The sequence below is a fragment of the Anser anser genome, assembly GCF_964211835.1.
Source record: "Anser anser genome assembly, chromosome: 21".
Taxonomy (NCBI): domain Eukaryota; kingdom Metazoa; phylum Chordata; class Aves; order Anseriformes; family Anatidae; genus Anser; species Anser anser.
In genome coordinates this window covers 5,359,240-5,385,388 of record NC_139742.1, presented here as the reverse complement: position 1 = coordinate 5,385,388, position 26,149 = coordinate 5,359,240, and the positions used below count along the sequence as shown (strand labels likewise).

The 26,149-nt window shown below is 44.3% G+C and overlaps 1 protein-coding gene across 2 annotated transcripts in view; it reads left to right on the top strand.

The window, feature by feature from the left end:
* The window catches only part of BRINP1 (BMP/retinoic acid inducible neural specific 1), an 87,846-nt gene extending 61,945 nt beyond the window's left edge, over nucleotides 1-25,901 (top strand). For both annotated transcript variants that reach the window (XM_083807725.1, XM_083807724.1), the window contains 5 exons: nucleotides 2,159-2,328; nucleotides 3,624-3,729; nucleotides 10,324-10,560; nucleotides 15,969-16,191; nucleotides 22,160-25,901. In XM_083807725.1, the coding sequence (XP_083663851.1) occupies nucleotides 2,159-2,328; nucleotides 3,624-3,729; nucleotides 10,324-10,560; nucleotides 15,969-16,191; nucleotides 22,160-23,300 (1,877 nt within the window). In that variant the 3' untranslated portion in view covers nucleotides 23,301-25,901. The remainder of the gene's footprint in view (nucleotides 1-2,158; nucleotides 2,329-3,623; nucleotides 3,730-10,323; nucleotides 10,561-15,968; nucleotides 16,192-22,159) is intronic.
* The last annotated feature ends 248 nt before the right edge of the window (nucleotides 25,902-26,149 follow it).

Below are 26,149 nucleotides of genomic sequence, written 5' to 3'. Positions count from 1 at the left end.
CATCTCCACGCAGCTAAATACTTACGTTCCCTGAGCAACACAACACTTTGGGCTCAAAGTACACCACTTTCACGCCGATCCAACCTCCGCTCCCCCAAACCTCTCCCACGAGGCTGTCCTTTCAGCGGCAAACAAGTCGCCTCATGAAAATTCACAAAGTCTGACCTTCCTTCAAATCCCCCTGGAAAGCTCACCTCAGCGATGAAACCTGAAAATGCATTGACAGCGGCCAGGCATCTGGTGTGCTGTAGCTGCTGCTTCTCACGCTAATCACTGCCGTCTTATTACCTCGTGCTTTCCTGGTGTTTGTTGTATACACCTGTAGTGTCTCGTCAGATACTTGGATTTTAAATCCTCCGGGAGAGGAACCATCTTCCTGCTGTGTGTGTGGATGTGACAGAGCCTTGATCCTTGCCAAGGACTCCGTACGCCGCCGCTCAGTGCATAATAATGTTAAAAGTAAGAAAGGAAATCAGAGCTGGGCATTTTCCAAGGAAAACGTTTTTTTTTGTGGAAAGTAATAGTGATGACGCTGTTTCCGCTACAACTTTGGTTGTGGTCCGAGGATAATACGTTGTTTCTTACAAAAGATTAAAGACAGAAAGTTTTCCATGCCAGGCTTCTCCACTTAGCTCCTATGAAGCCAATTAAAAGATTTCAACTGATCAATTCCTTTGATGAAAGGTGTCTTCTTTGCACCCAAAATTTCCATTTTTCATCTCAAAGCCAAAGGCACAATCCTCAACGTACCAATTGCTTGAATAAACTGAAATACAATACAAATATTTTGATTTTTAATCAGAATATTTTTGGTTTGTTTTCAGACATTTGGCTTCTAGATAAAAGCTGAAACATTTCCAGGGAAAGGAAGGGGGAGGGATTACAGGCTTGTGTGGGGATTTTCTAGAGTTGTTTTGCTTTATTGTTTTGTTTTGTTTTTCTTGTTTTGTTTTCATATAGGCAATAAAAAAATTGGACAAATCAAATTACTTCAGCTAATTAGAATTTCTAAGAAAAGTAAGTGCTTGTTCACTAAAAAAAAAATAATGCTGAGGAGCAAAATATTTCCTGGCCTAAAAACTGGTGATGCATTTTTTTGACCACAATATCACTGTCAGAGGCAGTGTATTCATCAGTGGTTCATCTATCAAACCAGAACGAATCATTCTTCTCATTAAGAAGGCTATGTAGAAATGGCATATTCCTACCTTCGGTGTCTATTCTCTTCATTTATTAAAATCAGAGCTTCACATGTTAAGGATGCAGGAGGGTGTTCTCCATTTTTACTCTTTTAATGCCAGCCTCACGTTAAGAATGAACCAGATTTTAATCTAGATCACATAGCACAAATTGAACTTTTAAGTAAATATTACTTCTAAGCTTTGTGTCCTTTTCATATATCTCTTGTTAGACTCAGGTTTCTGCTAATATTCAGGATGTCTGCTGCTAACAGATCCCAACTGCTTCACTCTCAGACTCTGTGCTTACTGGCTCAAATTCACTTACCGTTCCTTATCTGGAACAACGTTTTTCACTCCCCACTTAGATTCACTAAATGAGACTCTAGGAAAGGAAACCAAGCAGAGAAGGGGCTTGGTTTAACTTTTCTTATTTGCTCCCCTTCACTCACCCTTCACCCTTTTGCATAGCTGCTGGAAGCTAAAGAGGTACAAGTAGCATTTTTTTGTCTTCTGTACCCACCTATGTACCTATGTCCTGATTGCAACTTAAATCATCATTTATTCCTTCTAGAAATCAGGGTGGAGACTTGCATAAGAGTGACATCTGCTCCTGCCAGGTGTGCATCGTTCTAAATGTACTGCTCACGAAGAAGAGCGTTCCTCAAGTGGGCTGAATTGTCTGAATCCTTCCCAGCAGCTGGGGTGAAGCTGTACTAACTAATAATGTCCAAAACGTCATCTACTGACTTGAGTGGAGCTGCTCTATAAGTGTGGTGGATCTAGCCTTACTGGTTGAAAAGAGAAGGAGGCTCATATATTCTAGCTCCTTAGTACTGATGAGGAAGGGTAGATTCATCTGAGAGTGTTGGATTTTTCTTTCTTTCAGTGCAAAATAAAATACCATGCATTCCCGTTGAGGTGACCCTACACGGCAAACTCCTGGGCCCCACTGACAGCTCCTTTTCTTTTTGCTGCAGGAGAGGAGGCCTTGACCATGTACATGGACAAAAGCCGCCTCGACAGGAAGTCAGGAAACGCCACCCAGAGCGTGGAAGCCTTGCACCAGCTTGCTTCCTCCTACTTCGTAGACCGTGATGGCACCATGAGGAGACTCCACGAGATCCAGATCTCTACCGGAGCAATCAAGGTACCATGTCTTGCTCCAGGAAGCAAGAGGATCATATTCCCATGCCAATAATGTAGGGACTTGGGGCAGGGCTTCGCCAGTCCAGTGTAATATCTTTCTTGACGACAAGTTGTTCTGTTCCCACACTGATTTCCCTAGGGTGAGTTGTTCTGGTAGGGACCTTACAGAAGAACTGATCTCCCCAGGGCCAGTAATGTCTGGAAAGATGTGGGAATTCATTGTGATGGTTTTGTAGGGTAGGTGACAGAATACCATTGTGTGTGGTAGCAACCTCTGGAAGGGAGAGAAGGAACAAATGACCCAGATCAGTAATGGAAATTGGAGGGGAAAGGCAGGTCTGTGAACTTGGCAACCCCATGCACCCCAGAAGTATTTTCATCTTGTAGCTCTAAGTCAGCTAAACATCTCTCAGGTGAATTCACTACAAGAAAAGGTGAAAAAATGAGTGTGGCATTACCAAGGCATCTGGAATGAAATGGACTGAGAGACAGCTTGGGGGTTGGAGCAGAAAGGAGGGGGAGCTGCTCAGAGCATATGAAATAGGGAAAATGGCTCTGCAGACAAAGGCTGCCTTCTCTGAAAGCAATCATCTTATACTGGGGAGGGATTTTATTGTTGCAGAGTTCACTCCAGGGAAGGCAATGTGGATGGAGTCGTCATTGTTAGCCATTTCTGAAAGGTTTCAGCTCTTGTTATTGTTCTGTGGTGTCTCATGGCTGAGTCTGTTCCCTCCTGGATGGGAAATCGGATTGAGATATTGAAACAGTGACAGCAGATAATCGCCCTTTGTGAATTCAGGAAGGGCAGCTCTCCTCCATGGTTGGAAACCAACAGCAACAACCACAGCAGCAGTGCTGCAGGTCGTCTGTGCCTCCATCTCTCCTTAGCACAAGGATGGTGTGCACATATGCTGTGGGCGCACTAGGTGCCATAGCAGGCTGGCAATCTATCTCTGCAGCTTGCTGCCCGGTAAGAGAAGCCAGAGAATAATTCTTCCACTGGCTTCTGGTGCTCTCCATTGGAGATCCTCTATGAAAAACATCAATCTGTAGGACCCCGTTTCCAAGCCCAGAATAACATGTTGAACCATGACGAAAGCAGGCAAAATTCACTGTATTTTTCCCAGCTTGTGAGCGCACCAAGCATTAGCCATGTCTGTCCAGTGAGGGGCATTTTTCCCCAATTACATAAGATGTATTTTGGGTTGCATCAGATGGGTCCGAACTTGGCTGGGGAAGATGTGATGCTTTAACCAATGGGAACACTCCTCTCTCTCTTTTCTACATCCTCTGCAGGTAACAGAAACTCGGACCGGCCCCCTGGGCTGTAACAGCTACGACAATCTGGACTCTGTGAGTTCTGTCCTTCTGCAAAGTACTGAGAGCAAACTCCACCTGCAAGGTAGGGCCCGGGGGGAGGCAGACAGTAACAGAGGGCACGGAGCGGGGGGATGAGATGAAAGATGGGTGGCCCTTTTCTAACCTTTTCCCCTCTCATTTTCTTGGATTGTCATCTGCCTTGTAAGTTCCCTGAAGGAGGACCAGTGGCTTCACATGATGCTCAGCACAGCAGGGTTAGGGCTCGGCAGGGCATAGCTAGAGGCACAAGGAGCTGCAGACTGGACTCGAGTGAAGAATCTGGGTTCCCTCCCACCCCTGCACTGAATTGTGGTGGATTTCTGTGTATTATACATTCACCGATATAAATAAATGTGACCTTTTCCATTAATATTGAAGGGACATACTGCCCACATCTCTCTTTGTCCCTCCCAAATGGCTGATTTGCGTAAGAAGTTTGCAGATCAGCTTTTGGGACTCTCTAATGAACATAATCTTCGAGAAAAGTCACAGAGGTTTTATTTGGAGGCTAGAAGCCATGGCTTTGGTCCCAGCTGGGGAGCTAGTCCAGAAGTCAACAGATAGAGGTCATGACTGAATTAATAAGTAAATACATGCTGGTTAGCAAGAAGTCAACTTCAGTAGAATGAGAAAATTCACTGGGCATGTAATTTACTAAGGTTATTCCCAAGTTTTTGAAAAAATAAGGAAATGTGGGATTTAATTGCTCATTTGCCCAGATGGTTTTATTTCTGGAATCCTTGTACTTGCACAAATTTTAATTTTTCAGATGAATAGGCTACATTACATCTTCCGCTTTGAGTATAATTTGGCAAGTGCCGTTTTAATCTTGGTTTCACAGAAACTGGGTTTCATTTACTGAGTCATGTTGCGGATATATTATTATTGTTTTTGTTATTTGCCTTTAAAAATAATAGGCAGGTTGCTTTCACTATTCCGGTGATTGTCTAAATCACTGAATTCTGGTACTTACCTAATTAACAATAAGCATTTTGAGACTTTTTATATACTGTGATGATGGCTGCTGGTAATGAAATCCTAAGGATGACACATCAGATAAGTAGGTAAAGAGCTAAATAGACAGACTGCTTGACTTACAGGCAGACAAACTGGTAAGTAAGTAAATCAGTAGGTCTCTATTGGGTATCTGGTCCTAAAAGGGAAGAGAAAAAGCAAGATAGCTGGGAGGGGGAAGGAGAGGGAGGAAGCGGGGGATTTTAGAAGAGAGGGGGCATGGAAGATGGATGAGGCTGTGATTTCTGATAGCAGCAGACAGAGGGCTGCTGCTGCAGGACCTCATGGGTCAACCAGACGGCGGTTTCATGGACTTCCATGGCATAACCCAGAGCAGAAAGGGGCTAGGTCCAATCCAAGGCAGATGGTGATGTAAGGAAGGAAGGTAAGAGCTCTTCCTAATAGAACAAAGTGACCTTTAAAGCTACACCTGGGTGTTTTCTTTCAAATCCGGAGTGCGGTTCTTGGGATAATTACCCGGGATCCTTCTTCTGCTCTGAGAGGCCTCATTAGGAATTAGTCACAGGGCTGTGGGTAATGGATTGTGACCGAGTCTCCTCTGATCTGATTAGCAGCCAAGCATGAGCTGCTGACAGAAATCCATGTTACTACCTTCATGTCACTCTGGCTCCGAGGCCGGCTCAATAAAAGAGCAGCATCTTCGTGACAGGGAGAATTTCTATTTCTGAACTTGCTTGTTGCAGCCCAGTCCTGAGAGTCGTGTTTTCAAAGACCTGCCCTTTAGGAGATGTGGTGGCTGGACCCAAAGCCAAGCCAGGCTTGCAAGCAGGGTTCAGAAAGGTCAGCCAGTCTGGAGATGTAGGGGTGGACCTGGAAGTGCAAGGTTCAACGCCTGTGGTTACATGGACAAAGCAGCATCACTAATTCATAAACCAGCATCCTTGTGGGCCCAGCATGCATGTACATCTCTATCAGACCTCTGCATTATGGTCTATATACATGTCTATTTGTCACAGAGCTCAGGTTTCCCATCTTCCTAGCACTGCCTGGAGGCAGCTCCCCTGCCTTGTGCATGGGGCGGGCTGTGCAGTGATGCATCCTGCTGTGGGCCAGGGTCTCAGTGGTGACTGCACACGCTGACACCTCCATATCCTCCTATCCCTGACACTAGCACAAAGTTGTCCCTTCATCTGTATCCCCCTTGGCTGGGGCTGCCTGGGCAGGGAGTAAATCAGAGCCTGGGGAGGGGGGGGATGCTAACAACTCTACAGCAGCCTGTGGGAAACAGGGATTTCTGGTTCCTGGCAAACACTCCTGGGCTGAAATTAGAAAATATGAGTGAAAAAACAAAACAAAACAAAACAAAAAAACAACCCACAACCTTCTGAAAAGTTCCGGGGAATTAAAATTCCAGAGACGCATCCTCTTGGGCAGTCTGACCATTTACATCTATATTGCAACATGGCACTATTTCAATAAGGTAACGTCCTTCTGTGCTATTCTAAACATCGCAACATTAATCAAGAAATGTTGCGTATCGGTAGTTTGTTACATCAAGTATGGTAATAGAATATTAAAATTCACATCACAATTAATATTAAAGTCTTCACCAAGATGGGCAGAGCAGTAATGACAACACAAAACATTTCAGCTTTTCAGCGAAACAAAATGAGGAAGTATGAAAAATACATTTAGACCTTTCCCTGTCAAAAGTGCTTTAGAAGTCAACATGTTCTCACAGAATGCTTCAATGAAACTGCATTTTCAACAGAGAACTCTTCTATGGAAAATGTTTTAAATAGCTCTAATTTAGAGCTGGGGAAATTTACCACTTTTAATGCAGGAAGCCTTTTATATACAGTCCAAAGCCAAACATCTCTCTCTAATAGTTTTTCTAGTTGAGTTAAGGACATGTACCCTTGTTAGATATTCTGCTTGCAGGTTGCTAAGCCAAACCTGGCACTTCTTAATTTTTAAAGAGGACCTTTACACTTCAGAGTGTCCGAATTCTCCCTTTGATCAGTAAGTTACCTTCAAAACTAAGATATTCTCCCTAACACTGGTCACCAGCACACGTCTTTCTCGTGTACTGTCAGCTCTGGAGGCTACTGTGGAGGAAGGAGCCAATTCCTTTTGCACCCTGGCTGGGATTGTGGTGTTCACCCCATGATTTTGAACCACTGTCACAGACTTTAAGGCCATGTCACCTCCCTGCTTGGCTGCTGGGATGAGGTCTGTCCGTAGACAATGTTGAAGGATTAAATAGGAACTTCTTTTTATGTTTGTAATAGTGAAAGAAAATTCTTAGAGAATGAAACAGCTCCACAGGGTGTTTTATTAGGGCAGCAAGGCTTCCTGGCTAGCATGGCTGGCTACAAGCTGCTCTGCAGGCTGTGATAGTCCTTTGGACAGCAGCTTTCCTGCTTCACAGGTGGCAACAGAAGGACCCAGAACTGTGGTTTCCAACAGTACAGCCTTCTTACTACTTCATGTTTCTAAAGCTTATGTTAAAAATGACTGTACCTGACACACAGGTACTTTGCTGACAGCTGAAATCAACTCAATGTCAGCAATATTTCTGTGCATGGTGCAGAATGACATGAAAATGATCGAGGAGAGTAGAAGGACTGGGTGAGATGCTACTGTCCCAGTACTTGTAAAGTATCTTGCTAGGATTTGGTCGCAAGGGTGCTCAATACAAAAACATTGATATAAGTCTGCCTGTGTCTGGAGACGGTGATAGATGTGTGGGTATTTATGTATGTGTCAATGTACAAATGTGAAAATGCACGGCTGTATTTCAGTAACCTAACACTGATTTCTTCTGCAAGGAAAATTTTGGCTGGAGGATCTCTGAATAACGTGCAATACCTACAGCACATTTTCAGATTTAAAATTAGGGTTCTCTGTTGGGTGTAGGCACATGCATATTTTGACGAGTAGCTGGATTTGCATGTCACTTGTGTTCCTGGTCTCAGCACATATTTGAATATGTGCTGCTTGTTAAATGCTAAAATTAACTGCACAGATTTCAGTAGAACTGCTTACCTGATTAAAGTTAAGTATTTATATAAGTGTTGTTGAATTGGTACTAAGTGTACAGGGGGTCTGATTGTCTCTTAAATGAAGGGTCATTTATGCTGTCATGTGAACGTGAAATTATTTCTTATTACAGAACGTTATCTTGGAAAAGTATTTTAGAAACCATGAGTTTCATGGACAAAAACAAAAACAAAACAAGCATCCAATTGAGACATTCCGCAGTGTACAATAGGACCATGTTTTGTTTTGGAGATTACAGGGTATTCATATTTCTGCATGTGCTGGAGCACACAGCATGCACCCTTTCCAATGGAAGTGCTTTTCCTGTGTCTTTAGTTGCTTTTTTACCCCTTTCCACTCAAATAAAATTAAACAAAATAAATCCAAAGCCAGTGCCATTTGTGGCTGGGACCAGGCAGCATGTAGGTGCTGTCATCCAAGTTAAAATTCAAAGAAGAAAACACGGTGAGCTGAAGAGCCTCTGGGCATTTGGGCTTCATATTCAAAGGCTGGGGCCAGGGCAGGTTGCTCCTCCATGAAGCAGAGAGCAGAAAGATTTATTCAGGGGACTTGGACCATGAATAAACCGGGTCAGTGCACAGCAAGGAGGCCAGCCCCGTCTCCAGTGATTGTGTTGAGCTCAGGGAGTACCGCAGCCTTCAGGCACCCCAGGCTCTGTCTGTAGGTGTTGGTTCCCCATCAGCTCGGCACTTTCTTCACATCCTCCAGGCCTGGGCCCTGGAGGTAGGCCTATCCTCAATGTCTTTTTCTTTGAAAAGAAACCACATCCATCTGTGCTTTTAGCTTCAGATAAAGCCCTAGAAAACTCTGAGTTTCACTCCGTCCTGAAGGCAAGAGACAGAAAGAAGAAAGGTATGGTACTTACAGAGAAACATCTCAGGAAAGGCCAAAGGGACCTCAGAATGCTGCTGTTGCCCTGTTCCTTCTCAGACTAGTTCTGCCATATATGCAGGGATGCCCAGCCCTCCCTTTCCCACAACAGCACCACAGAAATCAGGAACTACACAGCCTCAGTGCCTCCAGCCACCAGGCCTGAAAATCCCTCCTTGTGCAAGTGTCCCAAGTGCCTTCTCCAGCTGAACCCTGCACTCATCCTGCTTGGTGGCAGACACTGCTCTGTTCTTGGCTGCAAATTAGGTCAGAGAAGGGGGCTGCTCGCTGCCACCGGGCACGGTGCTCCCAGAGCAGGAGGGGAGAGGAGAGGGAAGCCCCTGAGCCTTCACCACCCTCTGATCCCCTCAGGCCTGGCCTTCCGGAGGGACCTCATCAAGGCCAAGGTTTTTCTCTGAAATAAAAAGCGAAGGGGAAGCGGGGTCCCCTGGGGCACCGCTCTTGCCTGAGGTGAACGTGCCCCATCAGGGAAATGGGCCTGAACTCCTGAAAGGCACCACGGCACCTCCTGCCCTTTCTGCATGCTCTCGTCCTCTGAATTATTGTCTTATTTTCATTCCACTCCAATGAGCTGTCAGCAACGGATCCTGTAATTCAGTGCCGCAGAAACACAAACAGATGGGTAATTGACCCGCGCGCCTTCATTGCACTGGAGTTCAGCGCTGCTGTTCAAGCCATAAACTCCTCTCTCTGCCTCTCCAAAATCCCCGGGCCGTTTACGAGGGAGGTGAACGGGCCAGGCTTGCTGCGGCGGGTTGGCTCGTCGTGGTCGTTGTCTCTGCCTCGTGCACTGCAGACGCTGACCGAGGCTGACAAGCGGAGCGTCCCCGCTGCAAGGAAACAGCTGCACGTCCCCAAGGGCCCACGGCTGTCTGTAGGGGGGCCGGAGACGGAGGCTGGAGGAGGAGAGGATGGGAAAACATGTACATTATGCACAGGGCAAACAGGGAAACGGTTATGTCCTCGGGTACCTGAGCAGGCATCCACCTACACTTGTGCCTGCACAGATGGATGGATACACAAACACTCGCTATGGAGAAAGAGACCTGGGGATTGATCTCTCAGCTAATGTAAACCTTCAGAGCACCACTGAAATCGTTGGCACTAAATCCATTTGCACTTTTATAGGATTTGGCAAGTAGCCCTCCTAGTAGGGAGTGAGCTGGAAAGACTCAGGTACCCAGCTCCTGTATTTATGCTGTGGGAGCTGAGCACTTAACTCTGCAAGGGTCTTTTAGAAATCCCTCCCCATATTATTCTCCTTTCTTCTGTATTCCATTCTTTTCTTTTTCAGTGCATAGTTTTCTTGTTTCTGTGCTACCAAACCTATTTAGTCTCTCCTAAAACAGCTCAGAACAGTGTACTGTGCATCATTTCTGAGCTAACACTTGGTTGTATGAACAACACCTGGCAGTAAGGGAGGCTTTGCACTCAGATGCTTTGTACTGTACCGGGATCCAGGACTGGGAAGAAGGGGTAAAACTGGGTGTCTGATCCCAGCTAATCACTGCTTGCACCTGAGGCATATATTTTCTACACCATTTTCCTTACCCGTGACAGCTCTGAGAGAAGTCTCCCAACAGCTTTTAATTCCTTAGCATCACTTTCCTAAGCTGTTAATGAAACAGGTTCTGAACAGAAGAACGGATACCTGAAATGACCTCTTTACTTTTTCTTTCTACATCCCTGCCTCTCGCTTCTCTGCCAGGTCTCCAGATCATCTTCCCCCAGTACCTACAGGAGAAGTTTGTCCAGTCTGCCTTGAGTTACATCATGTGCAATGGCGAGGGGGAGTACATCTGCCGGAACAGCCAGTGCGGCTGCCAGTGTGCGGAGGAATTCCCGCAGTGCAACTGCCCCATCACCGACATCCAGATCATGGAGTACACACTAGCGAACATGGCCAAGTCCTGGACAGAAGCCTATAAAGATCTGGAGAATTCAGGTAACCAAGCTAAACTCACTCTCCAATTGATTTCTTTCAAACACAACTTGTCGGTCTATACCAGTTGAGAATCCTTTCCTTCCCTAGTATAATGTTACAGTTTGGATAAAAAATGGATGATATTAAGCCCAAAAGTATGATCTTGATCTTGAGGGGTTGTTATACACATACACGTACAGATAAAATCACACACATCATGCATATGCATAAGGGGATATTTTCCATGGATTTTTTTTTTTTTTTTTGATTAAAAATCTGATTTTTCAGACCAAACCAGCTCAGAATCTCTCTTTAATAGTCCTACAGAGAAACTTCCACAATATGAATGATGCAGAAATTGCTTTTCAGATTTGCATGAATGATTTATTCTGCTTTGGTGAAAGGCAATTCACAGAGAGAGCACAGGCCAGATGACACCTCATCTGAGATAGCGAGAAGGGAAAATGACTTCTCTCTCCTACAGTGCCGATGGCCGTTGGTGTGAACGTTTCTCTTCTTCCTCCGCTTTCTCCCAGTGTAACACTGGGGGTGTTAGTGGAGTTTGTTCTACTTTGATGCTGGTAACACTCATTGTAGGTGTGCTACTTTGACCACGCAGCAAACTCGGAAGGGTCTGAGACAAGAAAGCACCAGCATCAGTGCAGCCATATCATTTCTGTTATGGTAGTCAGTGGTCTGCCTACCCAGAAGCCACAGTGACGCTGAGCAAAACAGGAGGATCAGGAACTGATCCTCACACTGACTCTCACCTCTGGTGTTAGCCAGTTAATCCCCAACACCTATTCTTTAATGTTTATTGCCATAACTGTCCAGGTCTTCGTGTTAGGAAAGACGTCTGTGAGGAAGGGACCATCTCACTCCAAGGTACTGAGGAACGTTTCTTCAGAACTCTTCCCAGCAGCAATTTCTTTCCTCATGTTGAAGGTCACCTTAAGCTCTGTAGTTGGTAGAACTAAGGCGGCCTGTGCTATTTCCTCAGTGGGCTGCTGAGGGCTGCTCTGTATTTCAAGGTGTGGGCCCTGCTGGCATGTCTGCCATTGCACAGGCTCTCACATCCAACCCACGCTGTTAGCCTGGTGCTTGGAGGAGCACGGTCAGAGCAGCACCCCATGGCCCAAGGCTGATGAGCACCTTGATGAGAGCTGCAAGTCACAAACTGTGGGGAGTCACGGAGCTGGGGCAGTTCCAGAAGCAGCCCACTAGCTGAAGAAGTCAGTGGTTTTCTGAGGGGTTCTATAAATTTATGGGCAGGGTGGGAACACCAGGCCAAACCAGAAACTGAGCATCTGCTAGTGCAGTGCTGCACAAATCAGAATTACCGGCAGCGCCTGTCAGCATGGCTCTGCCACTGGTTACTTGTTGCTGACTCTGGTGTAGGAATTTCACACAAGCTGCTCAAGAGCCACTTGTTGGCCACCACTCATCAAACCCCTTTACATTTCCAGGGGATGTAACCCAGACACTTCGAAGGTGAGAGCCCTATGGAGGGAGAAAAATTACAGTCCCACAGTGATTGTTTTATTGTTACACTGGGCACTTGTTGCACTTGATCTAAGCAAAGTCCGCGGTAGATAATTATATTCAGTCCCCCTTGCCTTGAGATTTCAACAGGGGAGGGTGTTTTTCATTTGCTGTGTTGAAGTGACACATTGCAGTGCAGTTCTCTGCTGCGCTGTGGCCATATTCCACCCAGGGCTGGAGGCTTTTCAGAGCTAGATGGAGTGATTATCTTTATGTTTAAAGCTGCTGCATCTCATTCATCACTTTGTTGCACCATGTGCAAACTTATCCTTTGAGATGAAAGTTGCTATCACAAAAGACTGTAGTATTAGTGTTTTGCTTCTTTGTTTTAATAAAATTTCCCAATAACTGGAGGATTTTCTTCATAATGAACAGCAGAAGAAAAATCTCTAGTGACATCTGAAGGCTTTTCCAGTAAAGAGGGATGAAAGGCACATGAGTGGTCTGAAAGCAAATATCATTTGTGCAGGAAGTGGCTGATAGCCTAAAAGATCTATATTTTGTTTCTGATCTGTGTGGGGTTCCTACGTCAATTTGAAAAAATCTTGCAGGGACCAATAAAGGGTTGGCGTTATTTGGGATAGCATCTTCGAAGTCAAGGAGGCTGCAGTGAACTGATGCTGCTTTAAATCAGCTCTGGAGCTTCTCCCAGCCCTGTGCTTCATTGCTCATGTATAAATTGAGAACAATAACACCGTCTTTTTCTGTCTTGGCATTTTAGTATGGCTGGCCAAAAAAATCTACATCAAAACCATGACTCTGGATTTTTAAACAGCATTTTGATTAAGAGTCATTTGTTTGGGGCTTTTTGTTGTTTGTTTGTATTTGCAGTACTATTTTTGTCTGATGAAAATGTCATTTTTTAACTGAAAAGCACTGAAAAAAAGCAAGTTTCATCTCCAAAACAGATGTTCTGCAGTGATGCCACCAGTCTTCTCCAGAGGCAGGACCTCTGCCCCGCACCACCTGCGATGATGAGTCATTGCCCTGGGACTGCCTGGAGTGACTCAGCAAAAAGAAGGGCCATGGTGCATTCTGGGAGATGTAGTCCTAGCCATCGGCCACATTTTCTGTGCAGAGAAAATAAAATAACAACAAATGCAAACAGCCTTATTAGTTAATTGGAAATGCCATGGGTTAAGAATGAACTATTCCCAGAAAAGTACAAGGCTTAGCACAATGCGGTCTTGGTTAGGGCCTCCAGGGATAGTTATAATATAAATAAAATATGAAGAAATACTTTTTTGGAAAGTCTTTTCTTTCCTTTTTTTTTTTCCCTTCCCTTTTTTAAAAACAACTCCATTCAGCTGTTATTTTGCCAGATTTCTTTGCTCATTTGTTTTTCCCCCAACGTTGCACTGCAGTATCAAAATGTGCACACTGCACTGAAATTTCTCCCTTACCCGTCTCTATGAAAAATGTAGCACATTCATCATCAGAGGGAAAAAAAAGCTTGGTCTTTTGCACAAACAGGCTTTTGAGGAAATTGATTTATAAGGGGCGGGAAGCAAATGCAAGGCTTTTACTGCTGAAAGGTACCAGGAGTAATCAGCATGGTCAACAGAAGCAATTATACATGATGATAGTTTCAGAGGACCACTGCACAGGAGAGAATCATTTTTGGGGAGGAGAAGGGCACTGAAAGCAGCATTACTGATAGAGTGAAAACCTGAGATGATTAAAAAAACATCTCCCAGTTATCTTTGGGGAAGAAAGGAGACAAGCAGATGTCCTGTGGATCTTGATAGTGCAATGATGATGATTATTTTTATTAGGTGCTCAGCTTCACTGTGTGATGAGTAAGATATGAACATCCATTTACCATCTATATAACGATCCTACCAACTAATGCATAGATATTCTTTGTTAAGCAGTTAAGTATGAACTGCAGATTGTTGAATAATAAGAAATCTGTTATGCAAATATATATAGTCATGAATTCAGGTATATGAGGTTTGTACGGTAGGTTCTAAATTATCTGCTTTGATTTTCTCCAATAATTCTATGGAATATTTTTCCTTTTTAGAAGGTGACTGCCTTTTCAAGCTTTCTTTTTTGCCTTTTTTATTTTTTCTCTTTATCTTCTGAAAATGAGATGAAGGGAAAACAAATTTAAATGAGGAAAGAAAGAAAAATAGTATTTATAACTTGCAGGAAAAGAAGGTTGCATTTCTCTTTGAGTACATTGTGGGTCTGCGGGGGGCTCTGGTCCAGCTTCCTGCTAGAAGCAGGATCATCACCAGCACCAGGTCAGGTCAGCTGTGGTTTTGTCTAGCAGTCTAAAATGATGGATTCTTCAACAACACTTGGGCAGCCTGTCCCAGTGCTGCATTACCTCCAAGTGAAGAAGTTTTCCAGCAAATAATCCGAACCTCTCAAGCTGCAGCCCGTGTCTATTACTCCTTGTTATATCATCTGTCTCTAATAAGAAGACTCTCTCTTTCATGTTTGTAACTACCTTCTGAGTAGTTGTAGGCTGTAATTAGATTGCCCCTTGGCTTCTCCTTCACCAGATTAAACAAGTGCAGATCCCTCCACCTGACCTCAGGGGACTTGTTCCCCAGACCCCTGACCATCTCTGTAGCCCTCAGCTGTGCCCTTCCCAGTTTCTCAACAGGCCTCTTTAATTGGGTGTCCCTAAAGCTGGGCAGAGAAACGCAGGTGCAGCCTCAGTAGTGCCAAGACATAGGGAATATTAACATCCTTCGATCTGGAGTTAGCCCAGGATGCAGTTTTCTGTTTTGGCAGTGAGAACATAGCGTTGACCCACCTTCAGCATGGTGTCCCCCCATAACCCTGAGGCCCTTCAAGCTCCGCTGGCTGCTTCCAAGCTTGTGCTGATGCGTGGGATTGTTCTGCCCTGGTGCGGAGCTCTCTGGTTTTCTTTATTGCAGTTTATGAGGTTTGTGTTGGCCCACTCCTCGAGTTTCTCAAGGTCCCAGTGTGTCAAACACAGTTTTCTGGTATCGAAAATTGGGTTAGTTTCTATTGAGAAAGTTGGAACCATCTGTCTGTTCTACATGAGGATGTCCCAGCCTGGTAATCAGAGCCTAAGCAAACTATTCTTCTCAGTTAGAAAGAAAGGGATGGTCATAAACAGAAACAGCATCAGATTTTCTGTTCTGTGATGGGAAGAAAAAACCCAAACCCTACATAAAGGCTTTATTGTTATTATTTTCAAGCAAAATAAAATAGAAATAAAGTGATCACAAAATAACATTTAACAACATTTTTTGGATCCATTAGATTTTTTTTCCTTGGCTAAAATTGTCACATTTTTTTTCTGACTAGCCCCACAAACTATTTTATTTTGTTTTCTTTGTTACATAAAGCAACTCATTTAACTTCAAATGAAAAATCAGAAGGCTCTTTTTAAAAAATGACAAAGCGGGACATTTTCACACAATCCAAACCCTTCCTGTGGGGATTTTCTTAAGCTTTCTTCCCCTCTTTTTTATTAACGACACAGCCAAAGTGATTTGACTTCAACAACAAATGGCATTTTAGAAGCAGCTGAAAAACAATTTAAATGAGAACTCTTTAGCTGACAATGATTACAGCTCCCTGCTTTTTGTTTGTAACCCCTAGACTGTAATCCCATGCTCCAGGGAGCTTGCTCTCTTTTATTCTCCACCCTGTAGACATTAACTGTTTGGTTTCACCCTGATGCTCCCGGGGTTTCATCTCCCCGCAGTAACAGCCATGGAGGCAGTGGGTTTCCTGGGGCAGAACGACAGAGCAGGGAGCTGATGGACATCAGATTCCTCCTGCAGAGCACCTCAAACCTCACACCTCACCGCTGCTTCTCCACCCTGCTAATGCAAATCCTTGTAACTTCATCACGGTTCAGATCCCTCTGTAGTTCTCCACGTTCTCGTGTCTTCCAGATGAGTTTAAATCCTTCATGAAAAGGCTACCTAGCAACCACTTCCTGACCATTGGGAGCATCCACCAGCACTGGGGGAACGACTGGGACCTGCAGAACCGCTACAAGCTGCTGCAGAGCTCCCTGGAAGCCCAGCGCCAGAAGATCCAGCGCACTGCCCGCAAACTCTTTGGCCTCAGTGTCCGGTGTCGGCACAACCCTAACCACCAGCTGCCTCGAGAAAGGTAACCCTCCTCCTTTGGGATGGGTGCGGTGTGGTGGGCTGAGCCTGGGCATGAACCTAAACCCTACAGCTGAAGGGATTTGATATAGGGTGTGTTATAAGGTGTGCTATAAGGGATTTGATATAAGGTGGAGGGGTGGAAAATGCTAAACTCTGGGAATGGGTTGAAATTTCTGAAGGTGTAAGTAACCTTTATCACATCCCTAAGCATATCCACATCCCTTCTGTGTGGTCTTACCTACCCAGTTGACAGGCACACACTTGTTCTGTAGTGTTCAGCTAGAATATGATTATAGGAGTCTATAATTCTATGATAAAATGACATCAAACGGCCAACTAGACCTTTTTTAAAAGGCCAAGCTCCTTTTTAGGCTGTCTGGCATCACATACCACAGACAAATTTTAAGCCTCGATTTGTTGTTTAAGTGGACATATGGAGCACAAGATGCTTCAGATCATTTTCGGGTTGTGCTCCTTAGTGAATATAACTGGAGTGAAGGAGAAACCTTAGTTTCACTTGGAACAAATCACACAGCTTCTACAAAATGCAGGGTGAACCTGCAAACCTGCATTGACCAGAAGCCTAGCAATGTTATTGCACATGGAGGGAACAGATTTTCCATTACAGCTACAGCAGCTATTGATATCCAATAGTCACCTCGTGCTGGCTCCTCTCAGCCCTGCACTAGGGCTGAGTTTATATTTGCTTCTGAACATTTTTCCAGACCTGCATCTGTGGATTTTAATAAACATTGCTTGCTGGTTTTTTTTTTCTTTTCTTTTTTTTTCTACATTTTCTGGATTGAGGTAACACTTACAATCTTGGGGAAAAAAAAAAAAAGAGTTCAAGTGCCTTTTCTTCCACACTTCTCTGGAAAAGGTCATGCCAGCTTAGTATTTGAGAAGAAATCTTTTTTAGCTCCTTTATTACATAAATGTTCGCTCTTAAGAGAAAATTAGCTGATTGTTGTGTCCTATTATCATCCTGCCCACTGGCTGCTAAGCATGCTGAGTCTTCATTTCACCACTGTGCAGCTCAGGAAACTCTTCCAAAGCTTAAGGTCTCTCTAATTACCAAGAATTCTCATGTCTCTGGACAAAGACTCAATGGTGTTACTAGAGATGAGGAGAAATATCTATTAAGTTTAAGAGATTATGAAAAAAAGTCTTTGGAGAACTTCCTAAAATTGTCCCATTCCTGCCAATTGTCAAACTTTCTTCAAACAAGCACACGGGTGGAGGAGTCACAAGCACAACCAGGCATTATTGTGAGCTGTGCCACAACAGCAGCAACGTGAAGCAGCAGCAAGCAGAGATCCAGTAAAGCATTCGGATAAATGTGTCTTTAGCATTTCTTTTCTATTTTAAAAAGTCAGCCAGGCAGAAAGGGAGCCTCCAACTAATACTATAAAATCTGGAGAAAGGAGGACAAAATGGATGATGGCAGCTGGGTTTTTAACTGACTGATGTGCTTGATTTGTTTAAGTCAATACCACCAGGCATAGTATAATTTCTTTTCTTGTTTGTCATTCTGCATTTGTAGCTAGTCAGGGGAGGGGCTCAGCAGACAGATAGGTAGTGGAAGAGGTATGCATTTCATCCTTCTTTTCACTGGGCTTGGAAATACTCTAATTTTCTAATTGTTACCGTACAGAACGACAGACACTTATCAAGCATGCCAGTGGCTTTGAAAGGATGGAAAGCTTCTATTAAGAGCAAGCCTCTCTCTCTAATACACATAATAGTAAGCCTATATTATATATTCAAAAGCACCGTAAAAAAAAAGAAATAGGGCTGCTGTTGATTGCCCTCAGGGAAAGGAAGAGGTGGTGTTTCCAAAAGAAAGAAAGAGTAGGGATTTTTGCAATTAGGATGATTTTCCATGACCTTTTGTAACAGCTAAAAAGGAAATACAAATATATATATGTATTTACTCTGCACCGCTTTTGCTTAAAAGCACCTCTTTGCAGCCAAGTTTGTTGGTTTAAAAAAGAAACCACTCCTCAGTTGTTAAAGCTTCAGCGCTGAATGAGCACCTATAGTTGTATTTTGAAATTTGGGATATAAAATATAAATAACACCCAAAGGAGGGGGACTGATACATGTTCTGGGCTCCAGCCATATTGTCATTAGTTAACAATACATCTCCCAGCTGCTGAGAATGAAAATAGCAATGTTTACTTCACTGCTCCACACAGAAAGCCCAAAAGTATCTCCACAGGAGCTAGTGCTGGCTGGAAAAGGAAAGGTGAGTTTGCAAAGGAAAACCTATTAAATTCCTACCTTTGTTCTTTCAATTAAAAAAGAAAAAGAAAAAGGGAAAAAAAAGGTGGTTTTTTTGTTGTTTTTTTTTTTTTTTAGTTGGTTGGTTGATTTGGTTGGTTTGCTTTTCTAATCAGCTCAGACCTCTCTACAGCAAAGCTGCATCTTTGTCTAAAGGGACACCCATCAACCTCTTTCCCTCCTCAGACCTGATTAATCCTGAAGAATGACAAGTCAGAAAGAAATAAAAATATTCATCACCTTCTGTATAACCTGACCTCCACTTCTGATCAGAAAGCCCCAAACTAGCCTGCAAATACTTTTTTTTTTTGGGTCACAAGAGATAGGTCTTAAATGGTGAAACATCTCTGCAGGATTACCTGGCTCCCAGTTCCCAGCATTGAGTGACTCCAGTGAGCAACAGCAGGAAACCATTGCAATGTAACACTCACTCACAGCTCTGCCTGGATGTCATTTTATTTCATTCTAGTTTGGAATATCAGATATTAAAGTTGAATGTGAAATTGCTTACCAGTGACCTCTGAAGACACAGTTTTCCTTTTTTAATTGCACATGCTCTATTACTTTATACTTTGAACTAGCAGAGGAAGCAAACATTAAGCAAAATATCTCTTGCAATGGTGTTAAGGAGGAGAAAGAGAAACTAATGACTCCTTAATGAAAGAGAGAATAATAAAAATAAAGATCAATGGCTATTCTACTACTGGTATTCAGCTTTTAAACAGGGGCTCTTTTCAGCGTCCCTCTGCCCTGACTTCTCTTGGTTATATTCACATGAGCCTGAGCCACCAAGGGCATGTGTTTTAAGAAGTTTCCTCCTGTCAGCCAAAGGGCTGTGACTGGTCCTGTGTATATTCTTATCCTGTCCCAGTTGCAAGATAAAACGGAGTAATTTTTACCGCTTTTCCTCTCAGTCTATCACACTTCCCTTTGTCATGTTTGTAGCCAATGCCCAGCTCTGCCCTGGATTCTGCATTTTCATTTAATTACATCCTTTATTGCTGCCATCAGCAGATGGTGGGTAGTTCTTTTTTTCATTTTTGTCCTACTTGTGTCTTTGCTGAATGCTAAGACATGCACACACACAAAACACTTCCTTCTCCAGATCTCCTTCCATCCTTCCTCCAGTAAGTTGATCTAAGGAACAGAAAAAATGACTGGTTTCAATTGCCAGATATATGCTGAGAATCCTTTCTTGTTTTGCTCTACCAGCAGTTAATATAAGACAAGGATTCTTTCCTTTCCTGAGACAGAACACACCAGCTGAACTAGGATGTGGTCATCTTACTCCAATTTTTATAGTGTCCCATGCTGTACAGCCTGGCAGTCCTTGTCCCATGAACTCAATGGCATTATCAAGATATAAAACCTGTGTCAGAAAGCTTCAAACCAGCACTGTTGAAAGATGTTGGGAATCCTGAGCATGAGCAGCAGTATAAGGAAATCAGGAGAGTTGCATTCACTTGCACAGAGCTGAAATTGTGATGTGTTCAGTTGTTGTCACCAAGCCCAACCATGGCAAGAGCAGCAGGCAGGCACCTTGTGCTTCCCTTGAGCAGTTCCCACAACCACAGCAAGCCCAGGCAGCCAGCGTGCATACACTGGGGACCTGCTTTGGTTTTAGTTCATCCTCCACTTGCGCATCATCCCTCAGTTTCGCGCTTATATTAGTGGTTAGAAGCAAAGAGCGAAGCATTCACATGCACAGGGGAACCAAGGTGGGGTCACAGGAGAGAACTCAGGGAGAACAAAGCCTGGGATCTGCACACCTTGCTAAATTCAAGAACATTTGGCTGGGTTTCCAAACAAGAGCTGATAGGCTTCAGATAGGATAAAATAATACATATATACATATATATATATTGCAGAGAAAGTGACGAAAAATTCACCTATGAGCAGAAAGCAAACTCAGTCCCCAGGAAATAGTCTTGAGAGTGCTCGTTGCTGTCAGCAGCACATTTTGCAGTCACTCTGTGCTGTCCCCTGCCCCTCCCTCCAAAGCAGAGCTGTCCTAAAAATCATCTGTCCCCTGCCCATTGCTGGGGACCAGGCGGGGCTGTCACCACCTCCCACTACAGCAGACACTTGTGGAGGTCGCTGCCTTGCTTGCAAGCCCCCTGCCTGCCTTTTCTTTTCCACTGCGGGCAGAGCTCCTGCTAGTTGTGAATATAGGATAGCGACCCTGGCAGCCCTGTACTGCAGGAGAAACATGAAAATTGCCCCTTCCCATACGCAAGGCTTCAGTGTTTTTGTGATAAATTCACTTCTTTTTTTTTCCTCTCTATGCTTTTCCCAGTTTTCTGCTTTTTTTTTCTTAATTTTTTGCCATTTCTCTGTCTTTCCCTTATTGCTATTTTTCCAGTTTTCACCTTTTTTCATCCCTAAGCCTCCTGCCTACTGCATTTTTCACTCATTTTTTCCTTTTACCTGCACATTTTTCCCTCTTTCTTCCCCTACCCTTTTTGCTTCTGCTCCTTGATTATTTTTTTCCTTCCAGTGCTTTCCTCTGTTTTATACTTTCATCCCTCCACTCCCTCCCTCCCCCTAATCATCTTGCTGTTCGTTGCTGCTGTATCATTTAATGCCTTCTTTGATACAGCCTACAGCTTAATGATTATTCGGAGGTCAGGCGATGCAGGTGCCATGAATTTCACTAATCCAGCTCTGAGAGCCTCTGTCCATAATCACTCCTCCCGTTCTACAGGGACTGAATCCTAATTTGTCATTAGCCAGTCCTCTCACTGCAGCGCTACCAAGAACTTTTTGCCCAGAGGAGACAATGAAGTATTCATTAGCTGGGGGGGAGGCAGAGGGGAGGGAGCGGGCGGCTGAACGAGGGGTTCTGCTGGAGGCTGCGGAGAAAGGAGTCGCTGTGCTGAGATCCCCCGGGGAGGGGGGAAGAGGGGGCAGCAAGGCAACCTTGCAAGGCGGTTGTACGAAAAGGGAGCGTGGGTTATGGTGTCGTTCCTTCGGCGCCGTTCCAGGGCCACGGGACGTAGAGGTGAGGGTGCTGGTAGAGCAATTATGGGAGTGGTGGGGCCTGGGAATGAGCAAGTGTGGCTGCTTGTTAAGGGGAGAGGCTGTAAGAGGAGGTTAATTAGCAGCAGGTTTTTTAAAGGAGAAGCTGTTTGAGCAGCTTTGTCACTGTGCATCCTGACTTCCATGCTCTTTGCTGATGTTTTCACACTCTGCACCATGAGCAGGGGTTGCCTTATTCCATTACAGTCTGTTTTGGGAAGTGGGGGTAATTATCTGGGGTATGGAGAGGGGTTGTTGCCTACCACCAGCCTAGGAGTTATGCTGACCTGCAATACCTGAACACACCTCAGCCTCTGACACAGCTTGATCAGCTCCCCTCCCATGGCTGAATTTTCTCACCACCATGCTGATGAGAGCCTCGTCAGGAGGCTGAGCCAGTCTCAGCTCTTAGAGCAGCGTGGAGAGAGAGAAATGATCAGTCCTAACTTATGGCTATTTCTTAGAGGGCTTCTCTTCTGCATGGAAGGAGTAAGTGGCAGATGTAAGACTGAGCCTGGGATGACTCCCAAATGCCACAGCAGGGCTTCAGGGTTCTGGGAGCTCCAACTCAGATATATCCCTAAAGGCACTGTGGACTTAGAAAGATGCCAACCCCGTAGGCTCTGTGAGGCTCTATGGTGCTAATCCTTTCTTCTTCCCACCTGCAGGACAATACAGGAATGGCTTACCCGGGTCCAGTCCCTGCTGTACTGCAATGAGAATGGGTTCTGGGGGACCTTTTTGGAAAGCCAACGGAGCTGCGTTTGCCACGGTGGCACCAGCCTGTGCCAGCGCCCTATCCCCTGCATCATTGGGGGCAACAACAGCTGTGCCATGTGCAGCCTTGCCAACATCTCTCTGTGTGGCTCATGCAACAAGGGCTATAAGCTTTACCGGGGTCGCTGCGAGCCTCAGAACGTAGACTCGGAGCGGAGCGAGCAGTTCATTAGCTTTGAGACGGACTTGGACTTCCAGGACCTGGAGCTGAAGTACCTGCTACAGAAAATGGACTCTCGCCTGTACGTGCACACCACCTTCATCAGCAACGAGATCCGCCTGGACACCTTCTTTGACCCCAGGTGGCGCAAGCGCATGTCCCTCACCTTGAAGAGCAACAAGAACCGGATGGACTTCATCCACATGGTGATTGGGATCTCCATGCGAATCTGCCAGATGCGCAACAGCAGCCTGGACCCTATGTTCTTTGTCTACGTCAACCCGTTCAGCGGGAGTCACTCCGAGGGCTGGAACATGCCCTTTGGGGAGTACGGCTACCCACGCTGGGAGAAAATCCGCCTCCAAAACAGCCAGTGCTACAACTGGACCCTGCTACTGGGCAACCGGTGGAAAACCTTTTTCGAGACCGTCCACATCTACCTACGCAGCCGGACTCGGCTGCCCTCCCTGCTGCGTAACGAGACTGGCCAAGGGCCCGTGGACCTTTCCGACCCCACCAAGCGCCAGTTCTACATCAAGATCTCGGATGTGCAGGTGTACGGCTACAGCCTGCGCTTTAATGCCGACCTCCTGCGCAGTGCCGTGCAGCAGGTCAACCAGTCGTACACGCAAGGTGGGCAGTTCTACTCGTCCTCCTCCGTCATGCTCTTGCTGCTGGATATTCGGGACCGAATCAATAGACTGGCGCCTCCCGTGGCCCCAGGGAAGCCCCAGCTGGATCTGTTCTCTTGTATGCTCAAGCACCGCCTGAAGCTCACCAACAGCGAGATCATCCGCGTGAACCACGCTCTAGACCTGTACAACACCGAGATCCTCAAACAGTCGGACCAGATGACAGCCAAACTCTGCTAACCCGGACTTTTCAGTGGACATGTTGGTGACTGATCCTTTTGCTGTAAAAAAATAAAAGAGGAAAAAAAAAAGAGAAAAAAGTAAAAAAGGAAGAAAGAAAAAGGGGGGGAAAGTAAAGAAGGGGGAAGAACAAAATTTGTAAAATGTAATTAATATACAAAAGAGAAAAAAAAGAGGAAATTCTTCATTTGTTGAAAACTAAACCCGTTCTAGCAGCTGTATAAAACTGTCAGGCATGTTTGTTATTTCTATAATCCGTCATAAAAGGGTAACACCTTACTCTCTCTTGACCTTGGGGGTGTTGCTTGCTAGTCCTCAGAGGCAGTGGAGTAAATAAAGGGAGGAGCAGAGAGAGGGGCAAATTTCTGTAATGAACTGTAAAGATTTCTGCTATGCAGGTGCCACGACAAAGAGACAAAAAAAATATCAAAGTAAACAAACAAAAAAGAGTTATATGTAAATGTAAAAGAACTGCCATTATTCCTAGTGGGAGTAAATGGTTAAAGATAAAAGATATTTCTTCTGTTGAGATTTATGCCAGCTTTATGTTGAGTTATTCACCCAGCCTGTGCTGAGCTTTGCTGGAGGACAGAAAGTGATGGCAGTCCTTTGAGAGTAAAACAAGTGCCTCATCGGTGAGAAGACACACGAGGTGGAGGGTGGATGCAGATCTGAGGTGTCTTCGCTTTGGCATTTCCACCTCAGAAGACTTTTCACCAGAGGTAGTGTCAGCTCTTGCCAAAGAGAGGAGCAGGGCAGGGCTCTGCAGTGCCTCTGGCTCCAGCCCATGCCTGGCACCAGGCTGCTGCTGCCTTCAGTCCAGCCTGTGCACAACCCCTGTAAACCTTCCTGAGTTATTCCTCTTCATGGTGTCTCTACAGAGTCCCTCAAACTGAGAAAGTTAAAATTATGTTCTGTTTCGGAAAATCTAGAGTTAAAGGCAAACCTGAGTTTGGCTTTTAACCCATGTCCTGGGATTTCTAATAACACTGAGAAACCTTCATCACCACAAAAACCAAAGCACAATGTAAGAAAACACATTGCCAAGGAAACCTGGAGATGCTGAAGAGTACACCAGTTATTTTAGTTCTTTGGGGACAGAAAAATCCTTTTAATTCTCCTTTGTTTCTGTGGCTATGAAGAATATCCTTGTTTCAATACAGTTTATTTATCCACAAAAACAAGCAAACAAACAGAGAGTAGATGAGAAAATTTTATTTCAATATCTCGAGAACTCACAAAAAGAGGGTGGGACACAATAATCAAATCTATTCTGAATTTGCAAAGACAAAGCCAAATTAAAATGGGTTATCAAAAAAAAAAAAAAGGAAAGAAATACCTAAAAGCTGGGTAAAATTTAACAGTGTCTGTGTGCGTGTGTTCGGATTTTATTTTTTGTTTAATACAGGATGTAGTGTATGAATGTAAGATGAGCTGAGCTGGTGACTAAGCCCTATCACAGTGGGAGGAGAATAGTGGGGTGTTTCTCTTGATTTCACTGTTAGTTGAATTTTTTATTTTATTTTTTTGTGAAAACTGCCAGTGAGAGACCAGAAGTTCTGCCCTTTAGAAGGGAGCAACAAGTCTCCTATCCTACCCACTTCTAGAGCTGGAGGAGTGTCCTGTGGAAAAGCAGGGCTGAGCAGGAGGAACAGTCTTGATCCAAAACCCAAGATTCAGATCTGGTTCAAGACTTAACATGTTGGTTCAAGCAAGTTCAAAATAGTCTTGTATGTGTTTTGACCTTCTTTGTAGATTCTTAGAATAACATCAGTTCTCCTGGAAAGAGCTTAACGCACTGTGGTGTTATTCATGTGACTCCAGGGACTTAGACAATTAAGTCTGGCTTCAGGTTTTGTTTAATTTGAGAGGTTTTGGTTGATGCAAATCAAAGCTGAGAATGAGTTAGATAGCTTGAGGAAAATAAACATTCACTGAACTCTCCTGCTGAACTAATAATTGAGAGCATAAGAGAAACTATCTGCCTAGTTAGTGAGAAAACAAAAAGGAGTCCTCGTCACAAAGCACACATCAATCCTTGTCTGTCCCCCCAGAGGAGGGCACGTGCACAAGCCTGAAGAAGATCTGGGTAAATTAAACAAAGATGTTTCTAGGGACATTCATCCATTTCAGTTGGTAGTAACTTTGTGTTTTCCCTAACTTGCACTGAGATCTCTTTCTGTCTTTACTGGTCACTCCCTGCAAGAGGTTGCAAGGTTGCCTACTTAGTTTGTTCATTTTTTACTTTTTGTCATTGTTTGATTGGCTCTTTGTCTGCATAGTAGAGGTTCGTGCTTACAGACCCCACCATTCAAACAAGTTACTTTCTAGTTGTGACATTTCTGTGTCAGCTTTCCAATAAGAGAAAATTTACTGGCAATGGTATGCATGGAAGCTAGTTTTAAGCAAATAGTTGAGAGTATTCATGGGAAATGAATGTCAGATTTGTAATTATGAGTGAAAATAATGTTCCTGACAGTTTCATCCATCCAAGAATGGAATAGAAATATACTGTTTAATTTACATGTATGACCCAAAGAGCTGACACTGAAAAGAACTACAGTTATTGCTCTAAAAATACTGAATACTGCTTATGAACAACCTATAGCCTGAGATGCAGTCTGTATTCGATGATGGGATCTGTTCGTGGCTGGAAATAGTGAATGTGCTAACACAAAGTGAAATGAATTTGATAAATTACTTCCCTACAAGATAAGCATCCAACTCTAGTGAGTAGCAGCCAGAGAAGTTGCCATTAAATCTCAGATCTTGTGGGTAACTAACAACACATTAGCTAAATCTTGTCCTGTGTTTGGGACTAGCAGAGATCAAAACAATCACTCTCATGT